Source organism: Hyla sarda, chromosome 9 (assembly GCF_029499605.1).
Source record: "Hyla sarda isolate aHylSar1 chromosome 9, aHylSar1.hap1, whole genome shotgun sequence".
Lineage (NCBI taxonomy): Eukaryota > Metazoa > Chordata > Amphibia > Anura > Hylidae > Hyla > Hyla sarda.
Genome location: NC_079197.1, coordinates 64,629,636 through 64,648,778, shown reverse-complemented (window position 1 = coordinate 64,648,778; position 19,143 = coordinate 64,629,636). Strand labels below are relative to the sequence as shown.

The following is a 19,143-nucleotide window of genomic DNA, read 5'->3' as shown; positions in this document are numbered from 1 at the left end:
CTCGCAATTGATTGTGCAATGTAAGGGGTTATTGAAGCCTCTTGGGTACTGCTGATGCCTACTCCTGACTGCTCCTGTGTCTTTCTGGAACTACTTGACTTCATGATGCTTCTGGGCTTGGGTCTTTAATTTTAGTATTTTTGAAATACATACATACATGCTTAATTAAAATTTCAACATTTATGGTGCAATGTATGGGGTTATTAAACACTCTTGGGTAGTGTTTTTTTTTAATTTTCTGATAATTATCACAGTAATAAACTTGAATTTTCCAGAATAATAACCATTACACCATTGAACGCTTGTTGCGTGTGATTTTTTAAGTAAAATAAAAAAAAAAAAAAATACGGAGAGGGATGAACTCTGCTTCTTTATTTCATAAAAAAATATTTTATAGAAGAATGTCTTTTGGTGGTCCACCGTCCTGCATTATAGAGTCTTCTAACAAAGGTACAAAAACCAAAAATGGCCGGTCAGGGCTATAGAGACGTTGCGCCTACATCTTAAGGCCACACGAGCCCTGTGGTTGCTTGTGAGATTAGGTCATTTGTACCCACACTGCGGGGTCCGGGACACAAATTTTGATTTAAATTTTAAATAAAAAAATCACACATTTCAATGGTCTCATGCTGCAGCCAACTCCAGGTTGCGTCATTTTGGTAATATATAGAGAGCATTCGCTGTCCTAAGTTTTCGTAAAATTTTTTCGTCAAAAATGTTTGTCTTTTTATTAGGGATTGTAAAGCTTTGGTGCGTACTCATGCATCAGCCAACTCCAGCCTGTGTCATTCAGGCAATATATGGTTTACTGATGGCGCTGCTGGGCCTGGGTCTGGGAATTTCAAATTTTCTCATAGGTAGCACCCGCTATCCAAAAGTCTTCTTCATAAATTTCTTCAATTGTTGTGTTTTTTTAGGGGGGATTGTGAAGCCCTAGTGTGTACTCATGCATCAGCCAACTCCAGGCTGTGTCATTCAGGCAATATATAGGTAGCACCTGCTTTCCTAAATATTATTAAACATTTTTTTAAATGGTTGTTTTTTCTTTGGGATTCTGAAGCCCTGGTGTGTACTCAATGCTGCTTCCTGCTACACTCTGTCAGCCCTTTGGTCCTGTGACAGTGTGCTACTCTGCCTCCACATCCTCCACTGTGTCTTAAGCCTCCACTGCCCGTACAAGTCTCAGTGGCCCTTCAGCATACAATGTGTGCAGGGCACAGCGGTGTCACGCTGTTCTTCACATTGTTTGCCTTGGCGAAAAGTCTTGGAAACAATGGCCGGTCAGAGCAATGGAGACATTGCACCTACATCTCATGGCCACATGAGCCCTGTGGTGGCTTGTTGGATTTGGACCTTCGTACCCACACGCTGGGGTCCGGGACACGCAAAGGCTGTTTTAAATTTCAAATCAAAAAATGATGGCGCTGCTGGGCCTGGGTCTGTGAATTTTACATTTTCTCATAGGTAGCACCCACTATCCAAAATCTTTTTCAAAAATTTCTAAAATTGTGGTGTTTTTTTTTGGGGGGGGGATTGTGAAGCCCTGCTGTGCTGCTGTGTACTCGTGCATCAGCCAACTCCAGGCTGTGTCATTCAGGCAATATATGGTTTACTAATGCTGCTGTGGGGGCTTGTGAGATTTGGTCCTTTGTACCCACACGCTGGGGTCCGGGACACTCAAAGTTTTTAAATTTCAAATTAAAAAATCAGACATTTCAATGGTCTCCTCATGCATCAGCCAACTCTAGGCTGTGTCATTCAGGCAATATATAGGTAGCACCTGCTTTCCTAAATATTATTAAACATTTTTTTAAATGGTTGTTTTTTCTTTGGGATTCTGAAGCCCTGGTGTGTACTCAATGCTGCTTCCTGCTACACTCTGTCAGCCCTTTGGTCCTGTGACAGTGTGCTACTCCGCCTCCACATCCTCCACTGTGTCTTAAGCCTCCACTGCCCGTACAAGTCTCAGTGGCCCTTCAGCATACAATGTGTGCAGGGCACAGCGGTGTCACGCTGTTCTTCACATTGTTTGCCTTGGCGAAAAGTCTTGGAAACAATGGCCGGTCAGAGCAATGGAGACATTGCACCTACATCTCATGGCCACATGAGCCCTGTGGTGGCTTGTTGGATTTGGACCTTCGTACCCACACGCTGGGGTCCGGGACACGCAAAGGCTGTTTTAAATTTCAAATCAAAAAATGATGGCGCTGCTGGGCCTGGGTCTGTGAATTTTACATTTTCTCATAGGTAGCACCCACCATCCAAAATCTTTTTCAAAAATTTCTAAAATTGTGGTGTTTTTTTTTGGGGGGGGGATTGTGAAGCCCTGCTGTGTACTCGTGCATCAGCCAACTCCAGGCTGTGTCATTCAGGCAATATATGGTTTACTAATGCTGCTGTGGGGGCTTGTGAGATTTGGTCCTTTGTACCCACACGCTGGGGTCCGGGACACTCAAAGTTTTTAAATTTCAAATTAAAAAATCAGACATTTCAATGGTCTCCTCATGCATCAGCCAACTCTAGGCTGTGTCATTCAGGCAATATATGGTTTACTGATGCCGCTGTGGGGCCTGAGTCTGGGAATTTCAAATTTTCTAATAGGTAGCACCCGCTATCCGAAATCTTTTTCAAAAATGTCTAAAATTGTTGTGTTTTTTGGGGGGATTTGTGAAGCCCTGCTGTGTACTCGTGAATTAGCCAACTCCAGGCTGCGTCTTTCAGGTAATATATGGGTTACTGATGCCGCTGTGGAGCCTGGGTCAGGGAATTTCACATTTTCTTATAGGTAGCACCCACTATCCAAAATCTTTTTCAAAAATTTCTAAAATTGTGGTGTTTTTTTTTGGGGGGGGGGGGGGGATTGTGAAGCCCTGCTGTGTACTTGTGCATCAGCCAACTCCAGGCTGTGTCATTCAGGCAATATAGGGTCTACTGATGCCGCTGTAGGGCCTGGGTCTGGGAATTTCAAAAATTTCTAAATTTGTGTTGTTTTTTTGGGGGAAATTGTGAAGCCCTGCTGTGTACTCGTGCATCAGCCAACTCCAGGCTGTGTTATTCAGGCAATATATGGTTTACTGATGCCCGTGTGGGGCCTGGGTCTGGGAATTTTTAATTTTCTCATAGGTAGCACCCTCTATCCAAAATTTTCGGTTTAAATTTCTTAATTCATATTTTAATCTTAGGGATTGTGAAGGCACTAGGCCTACTCATGCTGCCAACACCTCCACGCTGTGCCATTCAACCACTATATGGTCTCCTCATGCTGCCAACATCTCCATGCTGTGTCATTCAGCCACTATATGGTGTCCTCATGTTGCCAACACCTCCACGCTGTGCCATTCAGCCACTAAATGGTTTCCTCATGCTGCCAACACCTCCACACTATGTCATTCAGTCACTATATGGTCTCCTGACACTGATGCCACCACCAGGCTCTGTCATTGTGCTGTTGTGCGACAGTGATTCTAAAAGCGATGCCAGTAATCTGCATGTTATTCTGAATAACAGTATTATTTCTCTACCCCAGCACACTCCATATGCATTTTAGAACACAGCAAAGTGTTCTATACCCCTATAGAGGCTGTAAATAGGCCAGAAATAGCCTTTTTTTAATAAAGATTCGCCGCAAAAAAATTCGGATCTAAACAAACTTTTTCGGAAAATTCAGCGAATCAGCCGAATCGAATTTTTGAAAAGTTCGCTCATCTCTAACCATTATCATAATGTTGTTCCTAGGAGTGAACAATTATCACAAGGCTAGGTTTCCACACAGCATTTTTTGGAAAACTACCACTGCAGTTTTTGAGCCAAAGCCACAAGTATATTCAAAAGGAATGGGAAATATAAAGGAAGGACTTTTACTTCTAGTGGAAGTTTGCTGAATCCACTTCTGACTTTGGCTCAAAAACTGCAATGCCAGTTTTCAAAAAAAAAAAAAAAAATTTAAAATGCCAGAAAAAACATGTGTGGAAAAAAAGCCTAATTGAGCTATATTTGTTTTATAATCAGTAAATCTTACTCAGATTTCCTTTAAAAAGAAATTATTTGTGCAATGTATTATGTATAGTTCATTCATTTGTAATTTTTCTGCTTCGTTTGTTATTGTAACATAGAATTGTAAAATTGGGAAATATAAATAACTTGATTAACATTTGGCAATTGATTGGCCTCTGTGTGTATATCCCCATTTTTCAGACAACTTCAGGAGAGAAAATGAGAGATTTTGCAACCACTCTGAAGAATAAATTTAGGACTCGCCATTACTTTAGTCGACATCCTCAGCGGGGCTATCTTCCTGTGCAGTCTGTACTTGAAGATGAAGTTACTGACACGTAAGTTATCCTAACTTGGGTTCTTATAGATAAAATCACTGTAATGCAGTGTTTCCCAACCTTTTTCGGGTCAAGGCACACCTCGAAGAAAAAAATTACCCGGGGCACCGCTACCGAGGTTGACGAGCAAAAAAAAAAAAAAAAAAGGAAAATGGTAAAAAACGCAATGCACTATATCTATTTATCAGTGGGTATGTAGTTTAAAGTGCTGCTTTATACAGCAGCTCACCAATGACGCCTTCTCTAATTTGCAATGTTGCCTTCTCTTCTCCATCTGGTCCGGGCCATCACCACGATTTCTTCCACACACAATTCTTCACCGTTGAACCTGCAAAACAAATATATTAGGAACCGAGCTTTTTTTTTTACATGGGTAACAGAGGGATGTAGAAGAGTGGACATAGGTGACAGGGGTGTAGAGAAGCGGACATGGGTGACAGGGGTGTAGAGGAGTGTACAGAGGGGTGTAGAGGAGCGTACATGGGTGACAGGGGTGTAGAGGAGTGGACAGAGGGGTGTAGTATAGTGTACATGGGTGACAGGGGTGTTGAGGAGTGGACAGAGAGGTGTAGAGGAGCGGACTGAGGGGTGCAGAGGAGCAGACAGAGGGGTGCAGAGGAGCGTACATGGGTGACAGGGGTGTAGAGGAGTGGACAGAGGGGTATAGAGGAGCATACATGGGTGACAGGGGTGTAGAGGAGTGGACAGAGGGGTGTAGAGGAGCGTACATGGGTGACAGGGGTGTAGAGGAGTGGATATGGGTGACAGAGGGGGTGAACAGGAGTGAAAGGGATGACAGGAGGGGTGAACATGGGTGACAGGAGGGGTGAACATGGGTGACAGAAGGGGGTGGACGGGAGTGAAAGGGATGACAGGAGGGTGAACATGGGTGACAGGAGGGTGGACATGGGTGTAGAGGAGTGGACATCGGTGACAGAGGGGTGCAGAGGAGTGTACATGGGTGACAGGAGTGGACATGGGTGACAGAGGGGTGTAGAGGAGTGTACAGAGGGGTGTAGAGGAGTTGACAGAGGGGTGTAGAGGAGTGGACAGAGGGGTGTAGGAGGAGTGTACTTGGGTCGACAGGAGGGTGAACATGGGTGACAGAGGGATGACAGGAGGGTGGAAGGGGGTGACAGGGATGACAGAAGGGTGGACAGGGGTGACAGGAGGGTGGACAGGAGGGGTGGACAGGGGTGACAGGGGGGTGGTCGAGAGTGAAAGGGATAACAGGGGTGTGAACTTGGGTGACAGGAGGGTGGACAGGGGGGGTGGACAGGGGTGACAGAGGGGATGGACGGGAGTGAAAGGGATGACTGGAGGGTGAACATGGGTGACAGGAGGTTGGACAGGGGTGACGGGGTGGTGAACATGGGTGACAGGAGGGTAAACATGGGTGACAGGAGGGTGGATGAGGGTGAACATGGGTGACAGGAGGGTGGACAGGGGTGACAGAGGGGTGGACAGGGGTGACAGGAGGGTGGATGGGAGTGAAAGGGATGACAGGTGAACATGGGTGACAGGAGGGTGGAGGATTGTGACAGAAGGGTGAACAGCGGTGACAGGAGCGTGGACAGGGGGGGTGGACAGGAGTGACGGGGGTGGTGAACATTGGTGACAGGAGGGTGGACAGGAGTGAAAGGGATGACAGGAGGGTGAACATGGGTGACAGGAGGGTCGACAAGGCGGGAGTGGACAGGGGTGACAGAGGGGTGGACAGGGGTGACAGGGGGAGGACGGGAGTGAAAGGGATGACAGGAGGGGGTGAACACGGGTGACAGGAGGAGGTGAACATGGGTGACAGGAGGGGGTGAACATGGGTGACAGGGGGGGTGAACATGGGTGACAGGAGGGTGGATGAGGGTGAACATGGGTGACAGGAGGGTGGACTGGAGGGGGGTGGACAGGGGTGACCAGGGGTGACAGGAGGGTGGACAGGGGGGGGGTGGACATGGGTGACAGGAGGGTGGACGGGAGTGAAAGGGATGACAGGAGGGTGAACATGGGTGACAGGAGGGGGTGAACATGGGTGACAAGAGGGGGTGAACATGGGTGACAGGAGGGGGTGAACATGGGTGACGGGGGGTGGACGGGAGTGAAAGGGATGACAGGAGGGTGAACATGGGTGACGGGGGTGGACAGTGGTGGGTGGATATGGATGACGGGGGGTGGTGAACATGGGTGACAGGATGGTGAACATGGGTGACAGGAGGGTGGACGAGGGTGACCGGAGGGTGGACAGGGGTGACAGGAGGGTGGACAGGGGGGGGGTGGACGGGAGTGAAAGGGATGACAGGAGGGTGAACATGGGTAACAGGAGGGTGGATGAGGGTGAACATGGATGACAGGAGGGTGGACAAGGGGGGGTGGACAGGTGTGACAGGGGGTGGACGGGAGTGAAAGGGATGACAGGAGGGGGTGAACATGGGTGACAGGAGGGGGTGAACATGGGTGACAGGAGGGGGTCAATATGGGTGACAGGAGGGGGTCAACATGGGTGAAAGGAGGGGGTCAACATGGGTGACAGGAGGGTGGATGAGGGTGAACATGGGTGACAGGAGGGTGGACAGGGGGGGTGGACAGGGGTGACAGGAGGGTGGACAGGGGTGACAGGAGCGTGGACAGGGGGGGTGGACAGGAGTGACGGGGGTGGTGAACATTGGTGACAGGAGGGTGGACAGGAGTGAAAGGGATGACAGGAGGGTGAACATTGGTGACAGGCGGGGGTGAACATGGGTGACAGGGGGGTGGACTGGAGGGGGGTGGACAGGGGTGACCAGGGGTGACAGGAGGGTGGACAGGGGGGGGGTGGACATGGGTGACAGGAGGGTGGATGGGAGTGAAAGGGATGACAGGAGGGTGAACATGGGTGACAGGAGGGGGTGAACATGGGTGACAAGAGGGGGTGAACATGGGTGACAGGAGGGCGTGAACATGGGTGACGGGGGGTGGACGGGAGTGAAAGGGATGACAAGAGGGTGAACATGGGTGACAGGAGGGTGGACAGTGGTGGGTGGATATGGATGACGGGGTGTGGTGAAAATGGGTGACAGGATGGTGAACATGGGTGACAGGAGGGTGGACGAGGGTGACCGGAGGGTGGACAGGGGTGACAGGAGGGTGGACAGGGGGGGTGGACGGGAGTGAAAGGGATGACAGGAGGGTGAACATGGGTGACAGGAAGGTGGATGAGGGTGAACATGGATGACAGGAGGGTGGACAAGGGGGGGTGGACAGGGGTGACAGGGGGTGGATGGGAGTGAAAGGGATGACAGGAGGGGGTGAACATGGGTGACAGGAGGGGGTGAACATGGGTGACAGGAGGGGGTCAATATGGGTGACAGGAGGGGGTCAACATGGGTGAAAGGAGGGGGTCAACATGAGTGACAGGAGGATGGATGAGGGTGAACATGGGTGACAGGAGGGTGGACAGGGGGGGGTGGACAGGGGTGACAGGAGGGTGGACAGGGGGGTGGACATGGGTGACGGGAGGGTAGACGGGAGTGAAAGGGATGACAGGAGGGTGAACATTGGTGACAGGCGGGGGTGAACATGGGTGACAGGGGGGGTGGACGGGAGTGAAAGGTATGACAGGAGGGTGAACATGGGTGACAGGAGGGTGGACAGGGGGGATATGGATAACGGGTGGTGGTGAACATGGGTGACAGGAGGGTGAACATGGGTGACAGGAGCGTGGACGGGAGTGAAAGGGATGACAGGAGGGTGGACATGGGTGACAGGAGGGTGGACAGGGGTGTGAACATGGGTGACAGGAGGGTGGACAGGGGGGGTGGACAAGGGTGGTGGACATGGGTGACAGGGGGGGTGGACATAGGTGACGGGGGGGTTGAAAAGGGTTACCGGGAGGGTGGACATGGGTGACGGGGGGGTGGACATGGGTGACAGGGGGGTATAGGGTGGAACCAGGTGATGGGGGTTGGGAAGGGGTAACAGTGGGGTGGAAAGGGTACAGTACCTTAAGCAAGCCGATCCGCACAGCTTGCAGGTCCACGGCAGGCACGGGAGTCCGGCACAGGTGAAGATCGTTCCGGCCAAGGGACCCATTTTCTGCTCACTGCGTCGCAAAGTAGAAGGGGGAGGGGGACGCAGGGGACGCAGTGGGGAGGGGGACGCTGTGTGCACACGCAGGCTTCCCTTCCCCCCTGCGCCGCCAGTCATAAGCACGCAGGCCGGGCGGCATATTTTAAAAAATAAATAAATAAAAATATCACAGCAAAATCCCGCGGCACCACGGCCAGTGGCGAACGTGTGCCGCAGCACCGCGGTTGGGAATCACTGCTGTAATGGTTGATATGTTTTACTATTATTATTATGCATCTAAATAAATACTGGTAATAACCAGTATTTATTTAGATGCAATGGAAAATCACTGTAATGTTTATGAAGATTAATCCTTCTCATGCCAAGGAGGTATCTCATCTGTCCTTGCAGGATGTAGCAGCTAAGGGCTTGTTCACATAGCCGTAATACTCTGCATAAGGGAGTCCATCGGAAGGATGCGAGTTGAGCGTATAAAAAAAAAATGTATTTTTCTCTGCTCAACTCCCCTAAAATACTGGACACCCAATGGACCCCATTCAAGTCAATGGAATCTGTCAGAACCCAACTGTGTCAGTTGTGGTCCGACCCACATCGGGTCCATTCAGCACACAAAAAAGAGCCAAATGGACCCAGAACGAGTCAGAGCACAACGACTGTGTAAACCTAGCCTAAAGCTTTAGCTTCCTGTAACTCCTTCCTGCCCCATGACGTATGCATATATGCCAGCTGCTGAAAAGTTAGAGCAACTGGACGTATTCAGACACCTTAGCAATATCCTGCACAGGATCCCCCAATGCGGGGTCCCGTTGGTTGCCATGCCAGCAGGAGGCCAGCTTTTCGCCTCCTGTCTGCCTAGTATGGCAGCCTGTGAAGTCCAGCCATAGGCTGGATCGCACAGGCTGAGTTTCATGTAATCCTGACAGTTGTGCTGTGTTGCAGTATGGTACCAATAAAAAGTACAGTTTGCCCTGCAAAAAATTAGCCCTCACACAATGGCGTTGGATGAAAAAGAAAAAAGTTATGGCTGTCAAAACATGGCAACACAAAAAGGGGGAAAAAAGAATTTTGTGGTGAAAAGGAAAAAGAAGCTATATAAATCGGGTATCGTCATAATCGTACCAAACCACAGAATAAAGATAACAGAAGTTTAAATTTTTCACAATATTTTGAGTTTTTCACAAAAAAATTATGCATGTATCAACAAAGTTACCACTTATATAAAATACAATGGCCCTCATTTACTAAGAGTGGAATGTAGTTTTCTTTGTGGTTTTTGTTTCTTACAGATATTTATCAATGGTATTTGTTATTGTATTGTAACAGAGCTGGATGTGGATCCTCTAACCTGTGTGGCTGATGACACGGACTGTATCGGGGAGTGGAGTCTAAGGTGCCGCTTTCTTCACCAGAGCCCGCCGCAAGGCAGGATGGGCTTGCTGCAGTAGGCGACACCCAGGTCGCTACCCCCGACACGGCTCGACTACACAGGTAGCTTGGCAAGGCGAGATACCAGAGGATAAGGCAGTAGCATAGTCAAACGTAGCAGAAGATCAAGGCAGGCGGCAAAGGTGTGGAGTCAAATAACGTAGCGGGAAGCTCTGGATACATGGGTAAGGCAACAGGCAAAATGGAACACTTAATCTCAGGCTAGGGGCACTGAAGATCCGGCAGGGAAGTGTGGGACATGAAGGGACTTATAATGTGGTGTCAGGTGCAAACACTAATTATGGGCACACTGGCTCTTTAAATTTCAGAGCTCCAGCGCGCGTGTCCTAGGCAGTAACTACCAGGTCGTGTTCCCCAGTAGCGACTCGACCTCTCTGGCAGCTGAGAGGACTAGACAGAGGCGAGGTCAGACGTAGCAGAAGGTCAGGGCAGGCAGCGAGGTTTGTAGTCAGGGGCAATAGCAGAAGGTCAAGGTACACAGGCTTGGGACACACTATAACGCTTTCTCAGGGCACAAGGCAACAAGATCCGGCAAGGACAGGAAGGGGAAGTGGGTTTTTATATGTTTAGAACTGATTGGGCCAGGCACCAATTAGTGGTGCACTGGCCCTTTAAATTTCATCGAGCCGGCGCGCGCGCGCCCTAGAGAGCGGGGCCGCGCGCACCGGGAGGGCAGTGAAGGAGGACGTGGTGGGTGAGAGACACGGGACGCGATCCGAGAGTGGGCATGTACCGCACCTCGGATCGCGTCTCCTCCGAGAACATGGACGCAGCGCTCGCGGTCAGCGGTGCCGACCGGAGCGCTGCATACAGAAGGACGCCGCGAGCGCTCCGGGGATGCAGCGGGACCTGGAGCACTCGGCGTGACAGTACCCCCCCTTGGGTCTCCCCCTCTTCTTGGAAGTAAGGCATCTGTAGATGAGTTCTTTTGTCTTGAATATTGTCCTCTGGCTCCCAAGACCTCTCTTCGGGACCACAATTCTCCCAATCAACAAGAAAAAGTTTTTTTTACCTCTGACAATCTTTGAAGCGAGAATTTCTTTAACCGAGAAGACATCAGAGGAGCCCGAGACAGGAGCAGGAACGGTGACCTTGGGAGAAAAGCGGTTAAGAATGAGAGGCTTCAGAAGGGAAACATGGAAGGAGTTAGGAATACGAAGAGAAGGAGGAAGATGAAGCTTGTAAGAGACAGGGTTGATTTGACTTTTGACCCTAAATGGCCCGAGATAACGTGGACCCAGCTTGTAGCTTGGGACACGGAACCGAATATATTTGGCAGAGAGCCACACTTTGTCACCAGGGGCAAAGACAGGAGGAATTATTCTCTTCTTGTCCGCATGTTTCTTCATATGAGAGGAGGCCAGCGAGAGCGACTTTTGAGTCTCCTTCCAAATAGAGGAAAAGTCCCGGGTCAAATCATCTACAGCAGGGACTCCAGATGAAGTGGGGATAGGGAGGGGGGAAGTGGGTGACGGCCGTACACCACAAAGAATGGAGACTTGGCGGATGACTCAGAGTCTTTGAAATTGTACGAGAATTCGGCCCAGGGTAACAGGTCAACCCAATCATCTTGGCGGGAGGAGACAAAATGTCGCAGGTAGTCACCAAGGATTTGGTTTATTCTCTCCACTTGTCCATTAGATTGCGGGTGGTAGGCGGAGAAAAAATTCAATTTAATCTTTAATTGGGTGCAGAGTGCTCTCCCGAATTTCGAGACGAATTGAACGCCTCTATCGGAGATGATATGCGTAGGCAGTCAGTGGAGACGAAAAATGTGCAAAAAGAAATTTTAGGGAATCGATCAACGACCACCCTAATGACAGTGTTGCCATGGTATACAGGAAGGTCAGTGACGAAGTCCATCCCTATGTGTGACCAAGGCTGTTCGGGTACTTTCAGAGGAAGAAGACCCGCGGGCCTTTGGCGAGGAATTTTATCACGTGCGCAGACAGTACAGGAGCGTACGAAGTCAGTTACATCCTTTTCAAGAGAAGGCCACCAATAGTGTCTGGCAATCAACTGAGTGGATTTTTTGATTCCAGCGTGACCCGCCAAGTGGGAGGAGTGACCCCATTTCAGAGTCCGGAGGCGAAGACGTGGAGGGACAAAGGTTTTTCCTGGAGGAACTGGTGCCAGGGAAGCCGGAGCAGCAGAGATCAGACACTCAGGGGGAACGATGTGTCGGAGAGAGGTTTCTGCCTCCGTGGCATCAGTGGAACGAGAAAGGGCATCTGCCCTGACATTCTTGTCTGCAGGACGAAAATGTATCTGGAAATTAAAGCGAGTGAAGAACAATGACCACCTGGCCTGGCGAGGATTTAATCGCTGAGCGGACTGTAGGTATGAGAGATTTTTGTGGTCAGTGTAGATGGTGATCGGGTGGAGAGACCCTTCCAGGAGATGCCTCCACTCCTTGAGTGCCATTTTAATGGCCAGCAATTCTCGGTCACCAATAGCGTAATTCTTTTCAGGAGGAGAAAATGTTTTAGAGAAAAAAACGCACGTGACGTTTTTTCCTTTAGCATTTTTCTGAAGAAGAACCGCCCCGGTTCCTACTGAAGAGGCATCCACCTCGAGGAAGAATGGCTTCAGTGGATCAGGCCTAGTCAAGACTGGTGCGCAGGCGAAGGCGGCCTTAAGGCGAGAAAAAGCTTCTTCCGCTTGGGGAGGCCAGGATCTTGGATTCGCATCTTTCTTGGTCAGGGCCACAATGGGAGCCACGATGGTGGAGAAGTGGGGGATAAACTGAAGGTAGTAGTTAGAGAATCCGAGGAAGCGCTGGATAGAGCGAAGTCCAGAGGGGCGTGGCCAATCCAAGACTGCGGAGAGCTTATCGGGGTCCATTTGAAGGCCCTGTCCTGAGACCAGATATCCTAGGAAAGGAAGACAGGTACGTTCAAAGAGGCATTTTTCAATTTTGGCGTAGAGATGGTTAACTTGGAGGCACTGGAGCACTGGGCGAACATGGAGGCGGTGTTCCTCTAGGTTGGAGGAGAAGATTAGAATGTCATCGAGATAGACCACCACGCAAGTATACAACAAGTCCCGGAAGATCTCATTGACAAAGTTTTGGAAGACTGCAGGGGCGTTGCAAAGACCGAATGGCAAGACCAGGTATTCGAAGTGACCATCTCTGGTGTTAAAAGCAGTTTTCCACTCATCTCCTTCACGAATTCTGATGAGATTGTACGCGCCCCTGAGGTCAAGCTTGGTAAAAATCTTTGCTCCGCACAGCCGATCAAAGAGTTCCGAGATGAGTGGCAGGGGGTAGCGTTTCTTTATAGTGATCTTATTGAGGCCGTGGTAGTCAATACAAGGGCGTAGAGACCCATCCTTCTTGGCAACAAAGAAGAATCCTGCTCCAGCAGGAGAAGACTTCCTGATGAAACCTTTTTTGAGATTCTCCTGAATATATTCCGACATGGCCTCAGTTTCCGGAGCGGAAGGAGGGTAAATCCTGCCACGGGGCAGCGTGGTCCCAGGGAGCAAGTCAATAGGGCAGTCGTAGGGCCTATGTGGTGGTAAGACCTCTGCCTGTTTTTTGCAAAAAGTCAGAAAAGTCTTGATAGGCCTTTGGAAGGCCGAGCAAAGGAGAAGCATTAGAGACGTGGCTGGTGGGAAGCGACTTAAGGCAGCGTGAGTGGCAGGAAGAACCCCAGGATTTTATGTCCCCCGTGGACCAGTCGAGGGTAGGAGAATGCCGCTGGAGCCAGGGTAAGCCAAGAAGGATGTCTGAGGTGCAGTTAGGTAGGACATAGAACTCAATCCTTTCTTGATGGAGAACCCCCACGGTCATGCGTACAGGGGCCGTCCGGTAACGCACGGTAGAATTCAGGTGTTCTCCGTTAACAGAGGAAATGTAGAAGGGCTTGACTAGACGGATAACAGGGATGTTAAACCGGTTGATGAAGGAGGCTTTTATGAAGTTTCCTGTAGAACCAGAGTCCAAGAATGCCTCCGCAGAGAAGGAGGCTTTATCAGCTGGAGAAATCCGCACTGGAATAGTCAGCCGTGGAGAGAAAGAATTTACACCCAGTGACGCCTCTCCCACGATCACTAGGTGCGAGCGTTTCCCTGACGCTGGGGACGAAGAGGACAATCCTTTAGGAAATGTTCAGAGCTCGCACAGTATAGGCATAAGTTCTCGTTCCTCCGGCGAGTCCTCTCTTGCTGGGTCAGGCGAGACCGGTCCACTTGCATGGCCTCCTAAGCGGGAGGCCCAGTAACAGACTGCAAAGGATGCTGGAAGAGAGGAGCCAGGCGCGGGTATCGCCTGGTGCGAACGAGATCTTTCTCCTGGCGGAGCTCCTGACGTCTCTCAATGTAGCGCATATCAATGCGGGTAGCCAGGTGGATTAGTTCAGTCAGGGAGGAGGGTATCTCTCGTGCGGCCAGACAATCCTTAATATGGCTGGATAAACCTTTTTAAAGGTCGCGCAGAGAGCCTCATTATTCCAGGCCAACCCTGAGGCCAAAGTCCGAAATTGTATGGCATATTTGCCCACGGTAGAGTCTCCTTGGACAAGGTTCAGTAAGGCAGTTTCCGCGGATGAGGTACGGGCAGGTTCCTCAAAGACACTGCGGACTTCAGAAAAAAAAGACTGGACTGAGGCAGTGGCAGGATCGTTGCGGTCCCAAAGCGGCGTGGCCCAGGCCAAGCCCTTCCCAGAAAGTAGACTGACGATGAATGCCACCTTAGACCGTTCAGTGGGGAATTGGTCTGACAACATCTCCAAGTGCAGGGAGCATTGGGACAGGAATCCCCGGCATTTTTTAGAGTCCCCGCCAAACTTATCTGGGAGAGACAGGCGGACTCTAGCAGAAGAAGCAGCAGCTCGGAGAGGAGGAGATGCAGGAGCTGGCGGTTGAGGCTGTGGAGGCAGGAGCTGTTGAATCATGGCGGTCAACTGCGACAGCTGTTGTCCTTGTTGAGCAATTTGCTGGGACTGCTGGGCAACCACTGAGGTGAGATCAGCGAGGCTTGGCAGCGGTACCTCAGCGGGATCCATGGCCGGATCTACTGTCAGGGTCCGGACTAGTGGCTGGTGAAGACACTGGAGGTGGATCCCCTGTACCAGAGAGGCGATGACGCGGGCCGTACTGGGGAATCGGTTCTAAGCAGTTACTGGTGTTCACCAGAGCCTGCCGCAAAGCAGGATGGACTTGCTGTGGCAGTAACTACCAGGTCGTGTTCCCCAGTAGCGACTCGACCTCTCTGGCAGCTGAGACTGGCACGGTACACAAGGACTAGACAGAGGCGAGGTCAGACGTAGCAGAAGGTCAGGGCAGGCAGCGAGGTTCGTAGTCAGGGGCAACAGCAGAAGGTCAAGGTACACAGGCTTGGGACACAGTATAACGCTTTCTTAGGGCATAAGGCAACAAGATCCGGCAAGGACAGGAAGGGGAAGTGGGTTTTTATATGTTTAGAACTGATTGGGCCAGGCACCAATTAGTGGTGCACTGGCCCTTTAAATTTCATAGAGTCGGCGCGCGCACACCCTAGAGAGCGGGGCCGCGCACACTGGGAGGGCAGTGAAGGAGGACGTGGTGGGTGAGAGACACGGGACGCGATCCGAGAGTGGGCACGTCCCGCACCTCGGATCGCGTCTCCTCCGAGAACATGGACGCAGCGCTCGCGGTCAGCGGTGCCGACCGGAGCGCTGCATACAGAAGGACGCCGCGAGCGCTCCGGGGAAGCAGCGGAACCCGGAGCACTCGGCGTGACAAGGAGACAAAAGAGAAGATTTTAAATTAAAGATTTTAGATATATTAAAATATTAAAAGTTAAATTTAAGGTGCCAACAGCATAAGGAGACCATATGGTGGCACAATGACACAGCCTGGAGCTGGCGGCAGCATGAGTAAACAATAGGGCTTCACAATCCCCAAGATTAAAAGATGAATTTTAAAATTGAAGATTTATGGTAGCTAGTGCTACCATAAATTATTTTTAGGTAATGTCCCAGGCCCAGCAGCTTCAGTAAACCATATAGTGGCTGAATGGCACAGCCTGGAGCTGGCGGCAGCATGAGTAGACAATAGGTAGAAATGTTGCGAATTGTTCGCCGGCGAACGGTTCCCGGCGAACATAGCTCAAACATCAGTCTGCATTTTTTTCCCCCCCTGTGTAATCTAATTGCATTTGCCTGCCTGGCAGCGTGTGTGGCAGGCTCACAGCGTATATTGTGCCCAGTGCCACCACCACTCATATGTGGTGTCACAATAGCTTGCTATATAGCAGTAATATAGCAGTCAGTTTCTTTCACACATGTGTTTTACAACAGCTGGAGGCACCCTGGTTGGGAACCATTGGTTAAAAGGGGTTCTCTGGTGGAAATTTTTTTCTTTCAAGCAACTACAGTATTCAGTGTCCACAAAAGTCCTGAAGGACTCGTCTGATCTCTGCTGTAAGGACAGCACCCAAAAAAGCCCTTTTTAGGGCTCAAACATCTGCATTTTTTTTCCCCCTGTGTAATCTAATTTGCCTGCCTGGCAGCGTGTGTGGCAGGCTCACAGCGTATATTGTGCCCACTTGCCCAGTGCCACCACCACTCATATGTGGTGTCACAATAGCTTGCAATATAGCAGTAATATAGCAGTCAGTTTCTTTCACACGTGTGTTTTGCAACAGCTGGAGGCACCCTGGTTGGGAACCACTGGTTAAAAGGGGTACTCCGGTGGAAGACTTTTTTTCTTTCAAGCAACTACAGTATTCAGTGTCCACAAAAGTCCTGAAGGACTCGTCTGATCCCTGCTGTAAGGACAGCACCCAAAAAAGCCCTTTTTAGGGCTCAAACATCTGCATTTTTTTCCCCCCTGTGTAATCTAATTTGCCTGCCTGGCAGAGTGTGTGGCAGGCTCACAGTGTATATTGTGTCCACTTGCCCAGTGCCACCACTTATATATGGTGTCACAATAGCTTGCATTTAAAAAAAAAATTTTGGACTGAAATAATAAGTCAGTTTCCATCACACAAGTGCATTTCAGGCCCTGCAAGGGCACAGTATTACACCAGTGCTACTCATATATGGTGTAACAGTAGTGTCAATTTCCCCAAAAAACACTTTTTTGACTGTGAAATAATAACAGTCAGTTTCCTTCACACAAGTGCGTTTCAGGGCCTGCAAGGCCACAGTGTCACACCAGTGCAACTCTGTTATTATTTCCCAGTCAAAAAAGTAGTTTTTTTGGGGAAATTTACACTGTCAGTTTCCATCACACAAGTGCGTTTCAGGGCCTGCAAGGGCACAGTGTTACATAGTTACATAGTTAGTATGGTCGAAAAAAGACATATGTCCATCAAGTTCAACCAGGGAATTAAAGGGTAGGGGTGTTACACCAGTGCTACTCATATATGGTGTAACAGTAGTGTACATTTAAAAAATAAATACAATTTTGACTGTAATAGATTGAATAGCAGTTATTTGTCTGCAAGCCTTTGTGTCAGGCCTACAGCGTCTACTCTGCCAACTTCTGTCAGTGCACAGTGCCACGCATATCTGTTGTCACAGTAGCTTGCACACATAGTACCAGTAATTGAAAAAAAAATGACAGGCAGAGGCAGGCCACCCCGCAGGGGCCGTCGTGGTGCTGTGATTCCCTTTGGCTCTAGAATAATGCCCAGTGTTCAGAGGCCACGCACCCTGAACTCGAATAGTTCTGAGGACATAGTTGACTGGCTAACACAGGGCACTCAATCTTCTACAGCTTCGGCTCGGAACCTTGACGCACCATCCTCCTCCAGCTTAGCTTCGGGCACATCTCAAGTTACCACTCGCCCATCTGCCACCACCACAAACACTAGCACCACAGCTGCTTTACTTGATCCATCAGAGGACTTATTTACACATCAGTTGGAAGAAATGAGTGATGCGCAACCATTATTGCCAGAGGATTTAGATAACAGGGATATGTCTCAGTCAGGCAGCATTACACACATGGACGTACGGTGTGATGATGATGATGTTGTACCCGCTGCTGCTTCCTTTCTTGAGTTGTCAGATACAAGTGAAGCGGTTGATGATGAAGATGCGTCCGTGAATGTCACGTGGGTGCCCGCTAGAGGAGAAGAAGAACAGGGGGACAGTTCAGATGGGGAAACAGAGAGGAGGAGAAGAAGACGAGTTCGAAGCAGGGGGAGGTCGTCGCAAGTAGCTAGTGGCACAGTCAGACAGCATGCATCGGCACCCAGGGTCGGCCAGACAGCACGCCAATCAACGCATTGCCACCACCAGAATGCCGTCATTGCAGAGCTCAGCAGTGTGGCATTTTTTTTTCTGTGTCTGCCTCTGACAAAAGCGATGCCATTTGCAACCTGTGCCAAAAGAAACTGAGTCGTGGGAAGTCCAACACCCACCTAGGTACAACTGCTTTGCGAAGGCACATGATCTCACATCACAAACGTCTATGGGATCAACACATAAGTACAAGCAGTACACAAACTCAAAGCTGCCATCCTCCTCCTGGTCCAGCATCTTCAGCCACGTCAACCACTGCTGTCCTCCTTGCTCACTCTCAACCATCCGCCACTCCCTCTCTCTCATTGAGCAGTTCCTGCTCATCTGTCCACAGTCAGGTGTCTATCAAGGACATGTTTGAGCGTAAGAAGCCAATGTCACAAAGTCACCCCCTTGCCCAGCGTCTGACAGCTGGCTTGTCTGAACTCTTAGCCCGCCAGCTTTTACCATACAAGCTGGTGGAGTCTGAGGAGTTCAAATAATTTGTAGCTATTGGGACACCACAGTGGAAGGTACCCGGACGAAATTTCTTTGCACAAAAGGCAATCCCCAACCTGCACTCGATTGTGCAAAAGGAAGTAATGGCATGTCTGGCACACAGTGTTGGGGCAAGGGTCCATCTGACCACTGATACCTTGTCTGCAAAGCATGGTCAGGGCAGTTATATTACCTACACTGCGCATTGGGTAAACCTGCTGACGACTGACAAGCATGGAATGCGTGGCTCTGCAGAGGAGTTGGTGACACTGCCACGACTTGCAGGCAGGCCTGCTGCCACCTCCTCTACTCCTCCTTTTCCATAACCTCCTCGGCTGAGTCCTCTTCTGTGTCTTGCTCCACATCAACGGCACCCCCTCAGCTCCCCAGGTGCTATTCCACATCCCGGATATGGCAGTGTCACGCCGTCTTGGGGTTGACTTGCCTGAAAGCTGAGAGTCACACCGTACCAGCACTCCTGTCCGCCCAGAATGCACAGGTAGATCAGTGGCTGACTCCGCACCAACTGGAGATCGGCAAAGTGGTTTGTGACAATGGAACAAATTTGTTGGTGGCATCGAATTTGGGCA

At 50.0% G+C, this 19,143-nt stretch overlaps 1 protein-coding gene across 19 annotated transcripts in view; it reads left to right on the top strand.

The window, feature by feature from the left end:
* The window catches only part of DRP2 (dystrophin related protein 2), a 1,527,660-nt gene that overhangs the window by 1,174,752 nt on the left and 333,765 nt on the right, over nt 1-19,143 (top strand). For all 19 annotated transcript variants that reach the window (XR_008847731.1, XM_056539136.1, XM_056539139.1 and 16 more), the window contains one exon: nt 4,195-4,331. Coding sequence is in view for 18 of the 19 variants with exons in the window: in XM_056539136.1 (XP_056395111.1) it covers nt 4,195-4,331 (137 nt within the window). In the remaining variant the exon portion in view is untranslated. The remainder of the gene's footprint in view (nt 1-4,194; nt 4,332-19,143) is intronic.